The 20468-nt window shown below is 43.4% G+C and overlaps 1 protein-coding gene across 1 annotated transcript in view; it reads left to right on the top strand.

Moving 5' to 3' along the window:
- TNS3 (tensin 3) overlaps window positions 1–20468 on the top strand; it is a 458389-nt gene that overhangs the window by 423879 nt on the left and 14042 nt on the right. Inside the window, exons 33-35 of the mRNA XM_075588602.1 lie at window positions 2101–2196; window positions 11830–11907; window positions 14724–14801. Coding sequence (XP_075444717.1) covers window positions 2101–2196; window positions 11830–11907; window positions 14724–14801 — 252 coding nt within the window. The remainder of the gene's footprint in view (window positions 1–2100; window positions 2197–11829; window positions 11908–14723; window positions 14802–20468) is intronic.

Consider the following 20468-nt stretch of genomic DNA (forward strand, 5'->3'; position numbering starts at 1 on the left):
GAGCAGGCGAGGCAGAGCAGGAGTGTGGCTCAGCGCTGTTTGCTCCTCTATGTCCCAGGCCTAAGTCTTCCACCATGTTGGCAAGGTTCTAAATGTTATTCTATATCTGAACTGCCTTTTGCTTTCCATTTTCAATAATTATCACCACTTGGATAATTTAATTCTTCCGACCATTTACATATTTCCCCTTACAGTATGTCTTTATCTGAAATGCTAGGAGATTTTTATCTTATTACATGTACATTGTGATTAGAGAAAAAAATAGTACAGTGGTTGGTTGGAGTGTTTACTAAGAAGGCAGTAATTATTTTGCCAGATATAACCATGCTCCAAGTAAATCTTGTTCTGTAGCTGATAGTCACTTCTGTACATTTCCAACATTGCAGTAATATTATTTGTATATTAAGTTAATCACTCCCACCAAACATATGTAATGCTTTGTTCTCAATGCACAGACAGATTAATGTTTTAGATGGCACAAGCACAACCGTGGGCTTAATATCGGCTCTGAATTTGTAATTTCAAATCATTTAGAGAATCTAGACATAAGTGACTTGTTCTGGAATTGGGGGTTTTCCTTTTTAAATTATAGTTTTCCTTTTTAAATTATAGTTATTTTAACAACAAGTGCTGATGAAGCTAAGGTTCCAAAATTATAGAATATTTTGAATAGAGAAAAAGTATTTTAGAGCAGGGGTGGTCAACTCCAGTCCTCAAGGGCCACCAGATCAAGTTTTCAGGATATCCCTGCTTCAGCACAGGTGGCTCCATCAGTGGATCCATCAACAAATTGTATTGTGCTGAAGCAAGGATATCCTGAAAACCTGACCTGTTGGTGGCCCTTGAGTACTGGAGTTGGCCACCCGTGTTTTAGAGTGTCCGAGGCATAAGTATCAGATGTTCAATCTTCAGAAAGCCTGGACTATACCCGGTGTTCTCTTATCAATCTTGTAGATTATTGTATCTTTTTCCTAAATCTGCAGAGGGACAGAATGCTTTTATCTACCTACCATTTTTTCCCCTTTTTAATGTTTTTTTTTTTTTTTTAAATAATCAAGCCAATCCACTGGAACTGGCATAGGGGCAAAACAAAACCTGTCTCTCCCAGGCTCCATCTGATAAAATCATGACTATAGGGCAGTGAGAGCTTTGAAGCCACCTTTGCTTAATATTGATCTTATCCAATGTATTAGCATAGCTTTATACCTGGGGTCTGCAATCAGGAATATAAGGCAGGAAAATATGTTAAGACATTCCTTTTTAATTCTGATTGTATCTACTATTTTAGCATCGCTACCTCAGAATGTTAGTCATCCTTAAATTTCTATTCAGCCTATGAATCTTTTTGCATGCTATACCAATTTCCAAATTATTCAATTAGAATGTAACATTACAGTGATTTACATATTGAGACAAAAGGTGGCACTGTGTGCTCATTTGCATGTAATTTCCAGAATCCCTTGCTGCAGTGGAAGCACTGTATGCTAGGGGATAATGGTGAAAAGCAGGGTTGCAGACCTGTCTAAGACATGTGAATGTGCTCACAAGTAATATTTGTATATGCTAGGTATATACTATACGGTGGAGGGCTTTTTTTAGTCACCTTTTTACCCACCATAACCCAAATTATATATTCCCCATTGATTGCTATCCCAAAGGGAGAAGCGCAGGGATTCACTTTCTGTTTTAAACATACATACCTTAACTAAATGTGTGAAACCTATCCCTGCTTCATTTTGCAAAGCCAGTATAACCAACCCCACACTGAGGAGACCCATTAAGGTCGAAACAGCTGTCTGTGGGTGGGTTTACTGGCTATGCATCTTAACCCAGGCTGTGCTCAATGCTGTGAAATGCAGCAAGCTTAAGCTTATAGGGGACCATGTTAAATGGTTTTGAAGCAAAAGGTGGCACTGTGTGCTCATTTGCATGTCATTTCCCAGAATCCCTTGCTGCAGTGGAAGCGCTGTGTGCTGGATGAATGGTGAAAGCATACAGTAATATTTCCATTTGCTATATATATATATATATCACTTGTATCGTAGGTTGCATTAATGTAACTAATTTAGTCTGTTTTCCTTTTTTTCTCTTTTGCTACAGTTGGGGATTTGACAAATGAACTCGTCAGACATTTTCTGATTGAATGCATTCACAAGGGAGTAAGGTTGAAGGGATGTCCAAATGAACCATATTTTGGTAAATAACAAATACCACAGATCTTTAAAAACATATATAGTTCCACAGGAGCTGATAAGGTATTTAAGAGAAATACGTAAACAGATTGCAATTATATGACTAGTTCTCCACTGTAAATATATGTCATATAAACTCATAACACATGTCAAAGGCCTCAATAGTCCAAAAAAGCACATATTAGCATTTACAGACTATAAAAAAAAACTCAACGCCGACATATTGTTTCTGCAAGAAACACATTTTAGTGCCAAATCTAAACCATCATATTTTGATAAAAATTACTCACAATCTGTAAAAAAAAAAAATGAAGTAGCCATAATATTTAAAAACCATATACTGTTTGTTCTAGAAAAAAAGTGATACAGATGGTAGATACCTTATTTTGTAAGGCACTGTACACAACTCACTGATCTCTCCCACAATATTTATGCCCCCAATGGATGCTCAAAATCCTTTTTTGAGGATTTTTTCGAATCACTAGGTAAAACAAAGAAAGAGGGAAAATACTTATAGCTGGCAATGTGAACATGGTGTTAGACAGTGATTTGGATCGATCCACAGGATCTCAACTGACAATTAGACCCAACAAAAAGAGAAAAAAAAGCTAGCTAAACACCTGAATCATCACATATTTTAATTTATGGCAGATCATGAATCCAAACCATAGAGATTACACATTTTATTTTAGTCCACACAGATCCTACTTGAGAATTGATTATATTTTTGTAGACGGGCTCACATTCTCTCAAGTCAGTAGCACCAAGATCCACCCGATCACCTGGTCTTTCAATTCACAAGTTGAAATTACATTAGAATCCTGGGGTAGGCCTCCATCACTCCATTCCTGGAGGCTTAATAATTCACAACTCGTTCCGAAAACTATAGAGAAGGTAAACCAAGCACTAGACATGGACTTTGCAATAAATAATAACAAGGAGATCTCATCAAACACTCAGTGGACAGTACACACAGCTGTATCGACAAGAACCCGTCTAAAAACAATCACAGGTCTCACTAGAGAACTGACGGACTTAAAAGCTTGTAATAAACAAAAATATGATATTGAGATAACTAGCAAACTAGAAGTTACAAGAAAAAAGTTAGGGATACTCTCGTCAGAGCAGGCAGAAAAAGCCCTCGGATGGATAAAGTAGCTCTTCTTCCAAAAAAACAATAAGCATGATACCATACTGGCTCACAAGTTAAGGGACAAACAGAGTAGCCACAAATCCTTTCCATCCAAGCTGGGATACTTACACATAAACGAGAGTATTATGTCTGAATTTCTTAGATTTTACAGTGACTTACATGACGGGTGCAAAACCCAGAATAACAAAAAACTAAGAATGAAAGGCTGCATGATTGCAATATACCAAAAATAACAAAAACTTAACAGGGATATTTAAATGGCCCTTTAACAGGATAAAGTGACGGCTGTCCTGAAATCTTTAAAGCCTGCAAAGGCACCTGGCCCCCGATGTGTACTCAGACCTATATTATAGAAATGTTTTTGCAGGAACACTAGTCCCCTACCGGCCGCCTTTAGTCTAAATCGGACGCCACCGCAGGAATTTTTAAACCGCGGGCAGACGCAGGCTTTTTTTTTTTCGGCGCCGCGGGCTCTTTCATTGTTCAGCGCCATTAACGCTGAACGGAGATGCGGCTGGCGCGCGGCCAAGTTCGGCTGTTAAAGCAAACAGCCCCGAACAATTCCGGGTAAGTTCTAGAATAAAGGCAGCCGCAACAGTAACAAGGCTATTTAACAGCTTTATTGACAGTGGAAATATCCTAACTGAAATGTTTAAGCGGCGATTACCTTGATACACAAAAAGGGGAAGGACCTGCCAGACTTTTGTCTCTATAGACATATCTCGTTTATTAACACAGATCTTAAATGCTGGCTAAAATTTTAGCAAACACCCTACTTCTAAGAATTATACATCCAGACCAGGTTGAGTTCATCCATAATAGACAACCCCTGGATATTTTACGCAGGGTAAGCAATCTGGTGCACATAGCGCAGGTGAACAAAATTCAGACACTGCTACTAACGCTAGATATTGAGAACGTGTTCGACAGAGTAGATTAGGCTTATATGTTTTCGGTAAGGGAAGATTTCAGGGTCAGAGGTAACTTTCTTAAATGGGTGAGGTTATTGTATAGCACCCCAGTAGCTCTGAGTCGCAATGCGGGTTATCCCTCAGACAGAGTCCAAATAAAAAGATAGTACAAGACAGGGTTGGCCACTCTCGCCCATTCGGTTTGTTTTTGCTATCGATCCCCTAGCCATAGTTATCAGAATGAACCCAAACATTTCAGATTTAAAACTGGTTAATCAGGAGTACTAATGTAGCCATTTTGCCGATGACATTTTCCTCACTTAATGAATCCATGCCAAATCTGTTTAATAACATCAACAAATTCAAGAAAATCAGGACTAAAAATAAATAATAATTAATCGGAAGCTCTATATATGAATTTACCTCATAATCTAGCACAATTATTATCTGTTAATTTCGAATGAAAAAAAAGAGTCTGCTTTAAATTGGGGTTAAAATAACCAGGACATATGATACGTTCTATTAAGCTAACTTCCCTTTTATATGTATGTGAAGCTTTAAAAAGACCTAGAAGAGTGGTCAAAATACTCCATATCATGGTTTGGCCTTTAATCTTGTACTTGTATAGGATTCTTCCAATACCCTTTAGTTAAAGACATCACAGATCTACAAAATAACATTAAGAGGTTTATCTGGAATAAAAAAAAATCCTTCATAAATGTCAGTATTAACCAGCCCAAAGATTGAGGGGAGGTCTGGTCTGGCAGTGCCCACATCAACACCTATTATCTGGCAGCGTAGATGGCACAATTAGCGCTCTGACATATAGATCCCAAACCTATAGACACAGTTGTGTGGACAGAAAAAGGCCACGGGATTAGACAGCAACATTCTTCCAACCATTAAACATTCGTTAGTTATGGGATAGAGTTGGCATAAAACATGGCCTAACCGCAACCCACTATTCGAACAGGTTGTGAACCACAAAATATATAACTAGTGGGTAAAAATGGGGATCCTCAGACTTTAAAAAACTATTTTTGGGTGGGAAAAAATTAAATCCCATGCACAACTCCAAGAGTCTTTTCAGATTCCACACACACAAACGTTTAGATATATCCAAAACATTTCTACATTTCACTAATCGCCAACTAACCAAAAATAAGTAAGCTGTTACTACAGTATACGAGGAAACTTGCCTTTCCAAGCCGCTGATCTCTATCTTGTACCAAACCATCCTCCCACCCTGCACAGAAAATTACCTGAAATATATGAGTTTGACGATCAGGGGTAATCTGGCCTGTAATAAAGGGGTTATTCCCGGCTAGTTACCCCTAATTCGTGTGGGAAGAGAAAGGGTTAAGGTATAATGTACTATGTATGTGTATTCCAAAGCACTTTTATTCCCTGTAAATTCAATTCCCAAGTCTAGTTAAACAGGCAAATGAGGTAAAGTGTTTTTTGATCTATAGGTAAGCACTGTGATGTAATTTGGGAGTCAGCCCTGCAAAGTGCTCAGGAGATTATGTGACTATATGTACTAATTTCTGAGATGGCAGACTTGTAATGGGATTTGCATGTGAGTACATTTGTATGGAGGGGCATCTGATTTAATCAGGTAAGGTGCCTGCAGATAAATTTGCATTTAGGACAAGCTGCAGAACCATAAGGAGTGGGGATGGCCCTGATAACATTAAATATCTGCTATCAACCCCTCCTATGGGTTAGACAATGCCCAGCCATTCAGCCCTAGACATGGCGTTGCCGGGGAGGGGGACACACAGTGTTGTGTTTGCCCGAAAGGGAATAAATCTTCAGTTTATTTTATCATTTTGTCCTGTTCAATCAGTGCCCAGTATATTCGGCGTGAATTAAGTCTGGTCTACCGTGACAGGCTTAGATTTACTGGTGACAGCGGCGGGACATGATTGAACCTGTGTTATAGTCTACTGAGGGATTCTCTAACACAGTGAGGGTACTCGTAGATTGCGTGCTCCTCAAACAAGTGATAACTCACACTTGTTTCGTAAGGCACGAGAGATATAACACTATCCCCTTATTCCAAATACCTGTGGTAAACATCCCAACATGAGTGCTCGTGCAGGACGGTTACGATCCTGGGGGCGAGAGCAAGTCGTGGAAAAATGTGCGGGCCATGGAATGCCGATGGGCGGTCGGACAAAGGGACAGCTGGAGCAAACCTGGAGGACTACAAAGCCGGAATAGCTCCACCGGAGGGGCATGGTCCCTCAGTCGCGGTTGCAGCGGGCGGCAGCCAGCACGGAGTTCAGGAGGTTAATCTGGCTATGGAGTTGCAAGAACATGGGGAGGGAGCAAGTGACCACCTGAATATTGGTGGCTTGGCACCAGTGGGTGGACCGGGCGTTGCAGTGACCGAACTAGGCACCCCTGTGCTCACAGCGCTCCTGACCATATGGGGGGAGGGGGCTACGGCAGCAGAGCGAATCCAGCTGCTGGCCGTGGCATTGGGAAGAATCCCCCACTCCCACCTTGACAACGGGAACAGGACATTCCCAGAATAAACCATCACAGTTTCTGCAAATTCGTGGATGGTACTGACCATATTGATGGATTCTTGAAGAACTTTGAGATGCAATGTCGACGGTACAGAGTACCACAATGGGACTGGGTTATGTGACTTAACACCTTGTGGTCTGGTCTGGCCAAACAGACTCTGCAGGCTATCCCAGACGAGGATGGCGATGACTATGGTCACGTGAAAAACATGTTGCTGGCTCAGTACTCCCTCACCCCAGAAGCGTACCGAGGCATCGGGGTAACTCGGACGAGAGCCCGGCTGTTGCAGCGTTACCACTGGCCGGGAACCTCAAGGGCTGTTGCAGATTTCTGCCGGTCCTGTGAACCCGTTACCGGTAATCGGGGAACCCTTCCAGAGGGTAGCAATGGACCTCTTGGATGCGTGCGGGGTGAAGCACCAGCGCACGACCCCTTACCACCAAAACCAACGGACTGTGTGAGAGGTTCAATGGGACCCTGAAACAGATGCTTCGGACCTTTATAGAGGCGGAGGGGAAAGACTGGGAGATTCACCTGCAGCACTTGCTGTTTGCGTACCGAGAGGTCCCGCAAGAATCTACCGGCTTTTCTCCTTTTGAATTGCTATATTGCCGCAGGGTCCGGGGACCTCTGGACCTATTCCGTGAGAGGTGGGAAGGGGAGGCTACTACTACTGATGCGTCTGTGCTTCAGTATGTAGTAGTTCTCAGGAACCGGTTAGAGGTGCTCATGAGGTTGGCACATGACAACCGTAGGGCCACTCAGACCAAGCAGAAACATTGGTATGACCGGAATGCCCATTGTAGGGAGTTCATCCCAGGTCAGCAAGTACTTGTTCTCAAGCCTACTTAGGAGGACAAGTTAATGGCTACCTGGACGGGGCCGTATTCGGTACTCCGGAAGATGAACGAGTGCAATTACGTTGTACAGATAGATATGGATAGGAATAAGACGTATCATATCAATATGCTCAAGGAGTATATAGCACCGAGTGTGGCATCTTTGCTGGCCATTTGTAGCCCACCGATGGGGAGATCAGGCAAGCGATGCTCTGCCTGAACTCTTAGGGGATGCTATGCAGGGAGGTACAGTGGAGCAGGTGGAGATCGGGACTCAGCTGAGTGTTAGGCAGAGAGTAGATGCTAGGAATATGCTAGAGCAGTATAGGGTTCGGTTCATGGACAAGCCTGGCAGAACCCATATCACAGATCATCCTGTACTCACAGGTGATCTGCATCCTCTGCATAAGCATGCCTATCGCTTATCAGCAGAGGTTAAGGGCAGTTTAGAGAGGGAAGTGGAAGAAATGCTGGCCGTAGGGGTAATTGTACCATCCCAGAGCCCTTGGGCTTGTCCGGTAGTCCTGGTACCTAAGAAGGACAGAACCACCCAGTTCTGTGTGGACTACGGGCAGCTCAATGCAGGGACGGTGCCAGATGCTTATCCCATGCCCCATAAGGACGAGTTATTAGATTAACTCGCGGGGGAAAAGGATCTGACCACGATGGATCACAGTAAGGGGTACTGGCAGATCCCGTTGACCCCGGAGGTGAGAGAGAAGTCAGCCTTCATCACCCCGAATGGCCTCTATGAGTTCTTAGTGATGCTATTCGGGAAGAGGAATGCCCCGGCTACCTTTCAGCGCCTGGTCAACCAATTACTGTAAGGGATGCAGGGGTTTGCAAGGTCTGCCAGTGTGCTGAGTGGCAAGGTATCCGACTAAATGATACGGGTCCTAGCCACATGTAGGTATGGCATGATGGAGGCCAGGTGGATTTACACCCTGGGTACCCTGTCCCCCAGGGGTTTGAATGAGGGGTTCATGTACTCTCCATTTATTTGAGACAGTACACAACACCCCCCACCACCACCCCGTCCACCTTATTCCTTACCTCCCTCTCTTGTGGGTTTTGGGAATTTTTACCTTTCCTGATCTACTCATCTCCAATCTTGGACATGGGTAACACCCTAGGATCTGTGTTTATATCATTTTTAAACATTATATGCATTTAGAAGGATGCTTTAATAAAATAAAATAATACACAAAGCACTTTATCCTACACTAAGATACCATCACTTGTCCACACAATACACAGGACCTTTATTAAGTCCTCAGTACCTGTACATGCTAGCCTGCAGTATATCTGCACAGTATGGCCTAAGCATTAATCTTTGAGGCACTGTAGTGTTAACACTGTGGCTTTTCACATCACCGATGCTTCCATCTGTTGTGCAGTCAGAGGATCCTGACGTCATGCACAGGGGGTGGTACCAAGTGAAGGGGACCAAATTACCATAAGCGCAGCGGTATAAAGTCACTCACCTTTCTGGTGGGTGCCTCCGCCTTTGAATTTGCCTTGAGGAAGCGGCTACGCGAAACGTGCGCGTCTGCAGACGGGTGCACGCGCAAGACTCGCATGCCTACCCGCGAGTCAGCTGGCAGCAGTGTTCGCCAGTAACTGCTGCGTGCTGTTTAACAAATGGGTTTCCTTACAGATCGGATGATCTAAAGGGAGCTTAGCTAACCAGGAGCTGTTACACAGTAGCAGTAGGTTGTATACTAATACACCGTTACCATGTTTTATTACCTATTCACCTCTCATATAGTACTGATCCTTTAGAGACCAGCTTTGACAACAGAGCTGGTGTTGGGTCAGTGCCGTTTATTATACAGATACCAATCGCCTACTGAGGTCGACCCTGTAGGATTTTTGCAAAGTAATCACAGTATCTGCAAGCTTGTCTCCCTCTGAGGGGTTCCTGAACAGACTCTACACTGAGTTTCTGTTCGGTCCTACTTGTGTATGAAGTGTGTATACCTAGAATTCTAAATCTCCACATTAAGCTGAAATGGGACCAATTTTGGAGATCCCTTCAACTCAGCTTCACTTCACCTAGGGTTTATCGTATACCCAGTGGAACTGAACTATATTGTTTAGACCCTGATTTTCTGGTCATTAACACCTTTAAGCAACGTGACCCCACACCATCATGCCATACCTACATGTGGCTAGGACCCGTATCATCTAGTCAGATACCTTGCCACTCAGCACATTGGCAGACCCGGCTAGGGTCCACCTTTTCTTGTCAAGTTGCTATATATTATTATCTCAGGGTTTGTATACTAGCACACACTTAGGCTAAGGCCCCGCTCCCTCAGTCAGCGCGCCCGCACTGCAGACAGGCGGGGCGCTGACATACACAGACCGCGATATGCGGTCTGTAGGGAGCCGGGGCTGGAGTGGGAGGGAGGGGGCGTGGTTTAAGCGGAGGGACCCGCTACCCCGTCCTGACATCCAAGCTCATGATCTTGTGTTTGAGCCCTTCAGAATCATCTATTTCTTTCCAAATATTAACAGCATCCGTAAATATTGGTATGTGTAACACACACACACACACAGAGGCAGGCACTCACGCACTCAGGCACACACATACACACAGACAGGCACTCACGCTGCTTTCCCTCCACACTCCTCCCCGCTCCCCGAAGTCTCTCCTCCTCCCGAAGCCTCCCCTCCTCATTGGCTCACAGCCACACCACGTGACGCGTCGACGCTAGGGATTACAATTCTCTTGAATCCCCTAGCGGCTGACGCGTCACAGCGTGTAGTGAGCTGTGTAGCCAGGGGGGACCGGGACCGGCTCGGAAGGATTCCCCTGCTGGTGGGGAACGCTCGTGTGGCCGCCCGTGCCGCCGGGCGCAGCGGGTCTCAGGCCTTACCCAGTGGAGTTTTTAGCGGCACCCTGGTTCACAGTGAACAGTGGTCTATCATACCCACTTGTTCATACTGCAGTACACGATTTATTGTTTAAGTGCAGTGTATTCGAGTTTGATCCAGAACACTTAATTGAGTGTTCATACTCATAGGATCGGAGGGTTTAATTCTCGTTTTAATTCCCATTATTTTAATTTGGATAATAAAGTATATGTTTTAATGTGTCCATCATATCACCCTTCAGGTGTTTAGAGTGCCCATTCTAGGTTTCTGCTCTTTGTTCGTTTGGTTATAGTCAATTGTGGACAGGAATCTCTGCTGAATTTTTTTTTCCTAAACATAATAATACTGGTTTTATCCATGCCCTTTTTACAAAATGAATTCGATTTGAAATCCTAAAAACTTATCTTTCCAAATCTTTGTGACGTCATTGTACTTCTTAAAGAGCATAGTAATTAGGTAACATTTTCAGTTCTCACTGTGAGACATGGTTTGCTTTTTAATAATGGAACAGTGATTGGAGTTTAACAGTTGTCATCAAAAACTTTGTTTCCAAACGTTCTATTTTTTCAAATTCTTAGTAGATAGGTACTACGGGAATTTCCTGGCTATGGTTTCTAGTTTACCAACCATTAAATTGCAGGCTGAAGCAACAAAAAGATTGAAATGTTCTGTTTATATAAGGAACGTATGATTGTCCTATAACGGAGCTCTTCTAATAGAATAATACTGTAGAATTATATATTTTAATGTTTTAAGTTATTTACTGCAATTTTGTGTTTCTGATCTTTTACTTGTCATGTATATTTTATGTACAAGTCTTGTTACATTAATGCTTTACACCTCAAACAATATTCTTACTGTAATTTAGTATTGCAGTCTTTCTTTAGCCTTCTGTGTTTGTAGAATGGGGGGGGGGGAGGATTCTTGAAATGTCTTGAAAGTTCATGTACCCATTTCATCTATGAATAACTCTCATATAGGTACTTTAGTCAACCTACTATATAACATAATCTGGTTTGCTCCAGCATTAACTCAACACTCCAATACTAGACCAAATGCTTCAGAAACACATTGTCATGAATTTACTTTGGAACAAGATTGAAATGTATAATATGATAGTAGACCTTTTAAAGGTCACTTGGAAATTTATACCACTTCCATTAAATATTTTAGTAAAAAGTAGTCAGTGCAAAAGAGTAATGCAGAACAAATGCTTGTTTGGGTTGTAATCAATGTTTTAGCAAATATTTTTCTTTATCTTATCAATGTAATACTTTAACACACATCTCTTATTTATGTTGTTTTATTAACTACAGGGAGTTTGACAGCTTTGGTTTATCAACATTCCATTACTCCACTGGCACTGCCTTGCAAATTACTCATCCCTGACAAAGGTATGCATAGTTTAAAAGCAAAACGTATGTGTAAACCTTTTCAAGCACAGAATTTAAAATAAATCACATAGAGGTGAATTTTTGTATTATAACTTTAATTTATTAGCTTATTCTAATGTTTTTTGTGAATTTGTAAATAGTTTGAGAAGGAAATTTGTACTCTGAAGAATTTACATTCTTAACAATAGGCTTACATTTAAAGGTGTAGTCCCTCTCCCCGCTCACCACTAACAGGCGATCGCACTGTTTTTATTTTAATAACACAGTACAGTATGGAATTAGGGTGTCTTCGAGCTCAACCGCATTCATTTCAGCCCCGTGGATCCCCTGCTTCCCGATTTACAGGTTCCGGTATGGGGTGATAAGTATCTCCGCCATATTTAAATGTCCAGCGTCATGTGCCGGAACATTTAAACAATGCATAGAGATACTGGGGCCTGTAACTCTGGAAGCAGGAGGTCCCCAGGGCAAAAAATTAATGTTGTTCAGTTCAGGCGACCCCCTGCTTCAATACTTTGTTATTAAAATAAAAGCAACTTTATTACCTTCGTTGCTCGCCACTAAGACACTGAAGAGGTTAAACCGGAGTACCTGTTTTATTGGGGGTAGAAGGGGTGGGTGAAGGGGGTAGTTGCTCCAGGGTATGTGGTTTGGCCTACTGGGAAGTTTTTGCAATCTTGGTTAACCCCCTCATTACCTTAGCAGTAGTAACCTCTATGGTAATGAAGGGGTTAACCCCTGCCACTAGTCACATGAGAGGCTTTCACCCCCTCCTCCCAGGGCAACTACCCCCTTCACCCGCCCCCTCTACCCTCAATAAACATGAAAATACAACAACCCTATAACCCCCTCCCCTCCAAACACATAAAGTGGGCAAAATTCGTATTCTCCAGATCTGGATAATAGCACATTTGCCAATTAAAAAAAAATAATAAATTAGCCAGCACATGGTAAATAAAAGTTGTACTTAACCCTAACAGGATGAAGGCCTTCCTTGTGCTCCTCATCTTCAGTGGGCACCGACAGTAAAATAAAAAATTAAAAACCAACTACTGGCCTGTAACCCATTAATCACCTTAGCAGTTATTAACTGCTATGGTAATAAAGGGGTTAACTCCCACTGCCCACCCTAGTTACCCATTTTTTGCTACAGTGGTAAACCATGCCCACTATATAGGCCTGGCTTGCCACTATGGTAATGAATGGGCAAGCTAAAAATGAAAAACAACCACAAAATAAAAGACATTACATTTAAATAAAATAAAAAATATTTGTCAATAAACCCATTGATTGTCACAGTGGTAAACCATGCCTACAATATTGGCATGGATTACCACTATGGCAATCATTGGGCAAGCGAAAGCATTTGCAAAAAAGTGCATTGATAGTCAATATGGTTATGTATACTCTCAAAGGGGCATAGATAAACACGTTGCCAGTCGATGGGCCTCCTATAAAAAAAAACACAGCCAGTGATCGGAGAGTGGAGACTAAAACCATTTCTCCTAAATGAAGTTAAACATTTTGGAAATTCAACCATTGAATAACTACCCTGGAAAATGGTCGTAGGCGATGTAGCATTACAGACAGACACTTGTGAAATATACTGTAGATACTCTGACTTATTACATTTAACAAAACTCACCCACAGTTATCCAATTACAGACCAGTCTACCGCAGCATTTTCAGAGTTGCAATGAACAGGTACAGATGATTTATTAGAAAATTCACAGTAGTGGACATTTGAAATGGATTTACACTACTTCTCTGGAATAGATATCAATGCTTTGGAGTGTTTTTACTATATTTATCTATTCTCTTTTGTAATGTGAGTGTTTGTAAACTGCTTTATAGACAGAGATTTGTCCTCTAGGGCAGCGGTGCGCAAACTGGGGGGCTGGGACGCGAGACTGTCGGCAGGGGGGCGTGGGGTTTACAGAGGCCCCGCGCGCTTCCCGAAGGCACTTAAATTAAGTGCCTGGGGAGCTGCAGGGCCTCTGTAAACCTTTACTTACCTAGGCTCCGGCGGCTTCCTTCCTGCATCGCCATGGCAACGCGGCATCAAAATGACGCCGCGAGGTCATGTGACGTCACGTTGCTATGGCAACATGACGTCATGACGCCGGAGCGCAGGTAAGTGGGGGTTAGGGGGGCGCGGGAGTGAGGGGACCGCCGGCAGGGGGACGCAGGGAACAAAGTTTGCGCCCCCTTGCTCTAGGGTATTCCCATCTAATGTTTTGTTTAAACTAATTATGCTGCCAGCATTACCCAAAGAGGTGATGTGAAAGAACAAGAATAACATTCTAATTAAAAAAAAACAATTAGTAACTGACTAATTTTACACAAGAAGCAAATACAGGAAAATGTTACTTATGGGAATTTCCCTATAAGTAGTGTGGAGCCTGGTGAAACTAATCCAGCTATATGTTGCATGCATCTTTAATTGTAATATGCAAGATATTGCAATAGCCATGGGGTAAAACACATTTTTGTATGCAAATCGGGGATACAAGTATCATGTACTGTATGTGTTTCAAGTACAGTATTTGGTGTATAACCAGAATTGTATTGGTTTTCAGAATATAAAACTACCACTTGTGAGCACATACAATGTCTTAGACATGTCTGCAACCCTGTTTTTCCCCATTATCTCTTTGCATAGAATGTTTCCCCTACAGCCAGGGATTCTGGGTAAGGACATGCAAATATAACTAATTGGTAGTTTATGTAACTTGTTCACCTGCTTTGATTTTAAACTGTGTTTTAGTTGTACCTTTTAGGTAATTCATGTTTTACACTCCATTTTTCTTTTTTAGACCCATTGGAAGAGGTAGCAGAAACCATTCCACAGACAGCTGCCAACTCTGCTGCAGAATTGCTAAAGCAAGGAGCAGGTTAGATTGTTAATATTGTACATATGTAGAAGCTTCCGTTCAATCCTTACCTTCATGGTTGTATTATACTGTAGATACAAATCTGATTTTTTATTATTATTATTATTATTTTTTGCGGAATATACCTCTTTTGAAACCTGTTCTCTGTATCATCAATCCTCCTGGCCTCTCCAAATAAATCCTACGTCTGTGTCAATATATTGTGTAAATATGTTGAAAATGTGCTAAAATAGATTTGGGGACAATAAATACTTAGACTAAGTGAGATAGGCGTAATAAAATTAAAAAGTAGTAAAGTTTACTTGTGAAATAGGAAGGAGTATACTACTAGGTATAATTGAATATAATTGTTTTTTGCTAAATAATATGTCTGTGTTATAAGCAAATGAATTTGCCAATGATATTGCAATTGAAATCGTCCATGAAACAGCTCATCTCACATGCCTACATACTTGTGGTTCTTTTAATGAAACAATTGACTGGACGAAAGGATGAGCCAATTTGGGTTGTTAACGTGTGATAGAGCAGATCACGTTTCCCTTGTATTTGTAAAGTTTATTCTTACACAGAACTTGCATATCTATAATAAAGAAAAAAAAATAGTTTACTAGTGATGATAATTTCATTAATTGTTTGATCTCCTTAGTTACTCACTGCTATAGATGTGCAAAAATCTTCAGACTGTGTTAGCAAATTTGTTTGTTTATTTTTCTTCAGGTTTTGCAAACCTTTTTTGAGAGCCCACAGTGCTTTGACTTTGCGAAAAAATAGTATTGGGCACAACATTTTCACAAGATTACAGCTGTACTTAACTATTTTCACCAGAATTTCGTGAAAATGGCAGTATATCAAATTTGTATAAGCCATTCGGGATGATGAACGCTGACTTGTCCCTAGCCTCTGGGGTCAATGGGATCTGCCTGTAGCCCCGGCTAAGATCCAAGGTGGACATGGACAAATACCAGTCTCCCGCGAACTCATCCAGGATCTCGTTCAGGCGGGGCGTGGGAAAGGCATTGACCACGGTTTGGGCATCAAGCTACCGGTAGTCCACACAGAATCTGGTGGTGCCATCCTTCTTCAGCACCAAGACTACTGGCGATGCCCAAATACTCTGAGAGTGTGAGATTACCCGTAGTTCCAGCATTGTCTCAATCTCCCTTTCTATATCGTGCAAAACCTCGGCCTCCACCCCATAAATAGATATGCAGAGGGGCTACTTATCACCGGTATTGACCCGATGATCAGCTATATTTGTGCTGCCTGGCTTGTCCGTTAACAGGTTCTGGTATCGCCCTAGCAAATCTCTTACCTGGATTCCAATCTCCATATGCAGATCCTCCCTGCTGAGCTTCCCCAAGGAGTTGGGCAGAGCCTGGCTTGCCTTGGCTCCCTGAGGTGGGCTGCAAATGACCATCCCCGTTGGCTCATTTGAAAAATATGCCTTCAGCATATTGATGTCGTAGGCCTGATGCCTAGTCTTATCTTCGTACAGACCTACCACACAATTCATCTTGTTCACCCTCTGGATGACTGTGTACAAGCCAAACCAGGCAGCCAGCAACTTGTTCTGGTGAATTGGCTTCAGAAACCATTTACTGCTGCCCAGGGATGAATGCGACTAAATGGGCATCAAGGCATCTATAAATTATGGGTAAGCCCGATTCTGCTGTACCTTTCATCAGTGTAACTGCCCGTGACCCCAATGTTTATTGAAAAGCACTGGGATTGCCTATGTATGTGTTTCCCAAAAAAATATAACCTTTTATTATATTTAAAAGTAGGGGTACTGTTCTGAGCTGTGTCCATTTTTTCTCATTAAATTCGATTTTTTTCCCTACCATTTGTGTTTGCTACATTTCTCCTGCAGTGTATTCATCTCTATACAGACAGTCCTGGTATTCCAATAAGTAGCCAGGATGTCTGCATAGAGATGGGGGATCAAGGAGAAGAAGGGAAGTTGAGAGGCATCGAAACGTTTGGTGAGAGGGGAAGAGCGGACTACCGGGTGCGGAGACAAGGGCTCCCGTGTACTTCCAGACTCGGAGGAGCCTACCCAGCAGGAGGTATAGAGCTGGAAAGGGTAATCCGTTGCTGATGGGCACAATTCCCATTGGCCAGTTTGAATTTCCCGCTTGCCGGCATCCTCAGTCTCCTCGACAAACTCACCCTCCTCTGGCACGTAGAGCAAGACGAAACCCCAGCTCGGATTGGCTGTTACAGCTACAATCCGTGCTCTGATTGGTTGCCAGCCCCTTCTCCATGTTGAACATAGAACAGCAAGGTCTATGTAAGGGGACTGGTCAATCAGAGAACCAGACTATCTTGAGGCTTGGTCTGGTTAGGCGTTGGCGGGCTTTTTAAAAGTGCTTTTCTCCGAATAGCAAAGCACTAGGCAGGGAGTTGCCGGAGAAGCCTAGCTTAGCTGAGGACATGTTCTCAGATTGTGGCCACGTTCTACTTTTCATCTAAGTCACGGTCAGTGGGGAAAGCCAGATTTCTCTCCCGAAAAGAGTACCTTGGTGTTCTGGTCATGGAGCGGTCAGGGTAAGCCTTCTAAAGCAGGCGTCCTGCACCTAGTGAGGCTAGAGACTCCCCCCAGTTAAGTGTGTATTTACTGTATTTTGTATTTCATTGTGTGTCTGCTGTTTTTCCAGAATAAACCTAATGTTATTCCACTACCTTGTTCTGCCTTGTGAATTAATCCGGAAGGTAAAGGTGTTAAAAGTACTGGTCTCCCATAACACTGTTCTTTCTCTCAAAGTAACCTTTAATCACTGTAAACACTGTAGTTATCAGATGTTGTTTGCCTGGGAAGGGTATGATGTTATGTATGATTTTAGATGTGTTCCCAATGTATTTATTATTTGTTGGTGAATTGAGGAGGGTTAAGAGGCATCTGTGCTGCTTGCATTTTATTTGTGTAGCTAAACTAGCAATGAACAGCTGAATCATAGGTATAGAGGACTTGTCTTTTTGCAGGCCAATTGGAGTATTAAGGTAGTTAGGGTTAGATGTGCCCCCTGCTGGAAAAATACGTATTCTAGATCTGAGGCATTGTGCCACTCAAATAGCTCAAGAGCCAAGTCGGACTCCAGCACTGCATCAGCCATCTTTACATTGACATGCTGGCCAGGCAAAAATCCTCAGGAACAATCAGATCATTGCAGACCAATGTCATAATCGCCCTGGTGTCAAGCAAGCTGGCTGCGGGCTTGGTGCTTACGGTCACCAGTCGAAGATGGATCTGCCAGACATAGTGCGTCTCTAGACCAACGGAATCCGTGGGTTGCTATAAAAAACATGCTATATCAGCACCCAAAAAAATAAAATAATTGAAGTACATGATAGACTTACCTTTTTGTCTCACCAAGTTTCTTCATTAATATATATTAAAGAAAACAGCAATAGAGGAAAAATAATATCAGCACACACAAGGAAAGAAACCTTCAGCAAACACACATTGTTAAAGATGCAAAATAGGGACAACGTTTCAAGGCCTCTTGGCGACTTCATCAGGCTTCTGACGCAGGTGCCAGGAGGCCTTGAAACAATGCAATTTCCACCCCTTACCACCCCCAAACCAGCGGACTATGTGAGAGGTTCAGTGGTACCCTGAAGCAGATGCTGCGAACATTTATAGAGGCAGAGGGAAAAGACTGGGAGATTCACCTGCAGCACTTGCTGTTTGCGTACCGAGAGGTCCCGCAAGAATCTACCGGCTTTTCTCCTTTTGAGCTGCTATATGGTCGCAGGGTACGGGGACCTATGGATCTATTCCGTGAGGGATGGGAAGGGGAAGCTACCACTACTGATGCATCTGTGCTTCAGTATGTGATAGATCTCAGAGACCGGTTAGAGATGCTCAGGGGGTTGGCACAGGACAACCGTAGGGCTGCTCAGACCAAGCAGAAGACTTGGTATGATCAGCATACCTGTAGCAGAGAGTTCATCCCAGGACAGCAGGTACTTGTTCTCAAGCCCATTCGGGAGAACAAATTAATGGCTGTCTGGTCGGGACCGTATCCGGTACTGCGAAAGATGAACGAGTGCAACTATGTTGTACAGGTAGATGCTGACAGTGAGAAATAAGACTTATCACATCAACATGCTGAAGGAGTACATAGCACCGAGTGTGGCGTCGGTGCTGGCCATTTGCAGCCCACCGATGTGGGATCCGGCGAGCAATGCTCTGACTGATCTCCTGGGGGAGGCTAGGCAGGGAGGTACCGTAGAGCAGGTTGAGATAGGGGCTCAGCTGAGTGTCAGGCAGAGAGCAGAAGCCGGGACTATGCTAGAGAAGTATAGGGCTCTGTTCTCAGACAAGCCAGGGAAGACACACATTGCAGATCACCCAGTGCTGACAGGGGATCTGAGACCTCTGCATAAGCACGCTTATAGAGTGTCAGCAGAGGTAAAGGGCAGTATAGAGAGGGAGGTAGAAGAGATGCTAGCCCTAGGGGTAATTGTACCGTCCCAGAGCCCTTGTGCTTGTCCAGTAGTCCTGGTGCCTAAGAAGGATGGACCCACCCGGTTCTGTGTGGACTACCGGCAGCTCAATGCGGGCACGGTGTCAGATGCCTTCCCCATGCCCCGCATGGATGAGTTGTTAGATGAACTCGCGGGGGCAAGGTATCTGACGACTATGGATCTCAGTAAAGGGTACTGGCAGATCCCTTTGACCCAGGAGGCTAGAGAGAAGTCTGCATTTATTACCCCAAGTGGCCTCTATGAATTTCTAGTGATGCCATTCGGGATGAAAAATGCACCGGCTACCTTTCAATGCCTGGTCAATCGCTTGCTGGAAGGTATGCAAGGGTTTGCAAGGGCATACCTGGAGAACATTGCTGTCTTTAGTAATTCGTGGGACTCACACTTAGTGCATGTAGCTGCAGTGCTAGCCAGGATTAGGGAAGCGGGACTCACGTTGAAACCCACCAAGTGCTTAATAGGGATGGCAAAGGTATTGTTCCTAGGGCACAAAGTGGGTGGCGGGCATCTTAAGCCAGAACCAGCTAAGGTGGACGCTATAGTGCAGTGACCCATTCCCAAACCAAGAAGCAAGTCATGGCTTTCTTAGGCACCGCAGGCTACTACAGAAAGTTTGTCCCTCAGTATAGCGCCATTGTCCAACCCCTGACTGACTTGACCCAGAAGCGACAGTCTGTGCTGGTAGTCTGGTCTCCTGCCTGTGAGGTCTCGTTTCAGGCATTAAAGACTGCACTAGCCAGCGCTCCCATACTTGCTGCTCCAGACTATGCAAAAAAGTTACTGGTGCAGACTGATGCCTCGGACTATGGCATTGGGGCTGTACTCAGCCAAGTGGGGGAGGAGAGCAGTGAACACCCACTGGTGTATCTGAGCCGCAAGCTGCTGCCCATAGAGGTGGCATATGCCACCATTGAGAAGGAGTGTCTGGCCATAGTGTGGGCTCTAAAGAATTACAGCCTTATTTGTATGGCAGACATTTCATGGTAATAACTGACCACAATCCTTTGAGTTGGTTACAGAGGGTGTCGGGGGAAATGCTAAACTTTTGCGCTGGAGTCTTGCCTTACAGGAGTGGGACTTTACCATTCAGCACAAGAAGGGAAGTGAGCATGGCAATGCTGATGGCCTTTCCCGCCAGGACTGCCCTCAGGACTTACTAGCTTCAAGAGCTGGCAG

The sequence above is a fragment of the Ascaphus truei genome, chromosome 2, assembly GCF_040206685.1.
Source record: "Ascaphus truei isolate aAscTru1 chromosome 2, aAscTru1.hap1, whole genome shotgun sequence".
In the NCBI taxonomy this organism is placed as follows: Eukaryota; Metazoa; Chordata; class Amphibia; order Anura; family Ascaphidae; genus Ascaphus; species Ascaphus truei.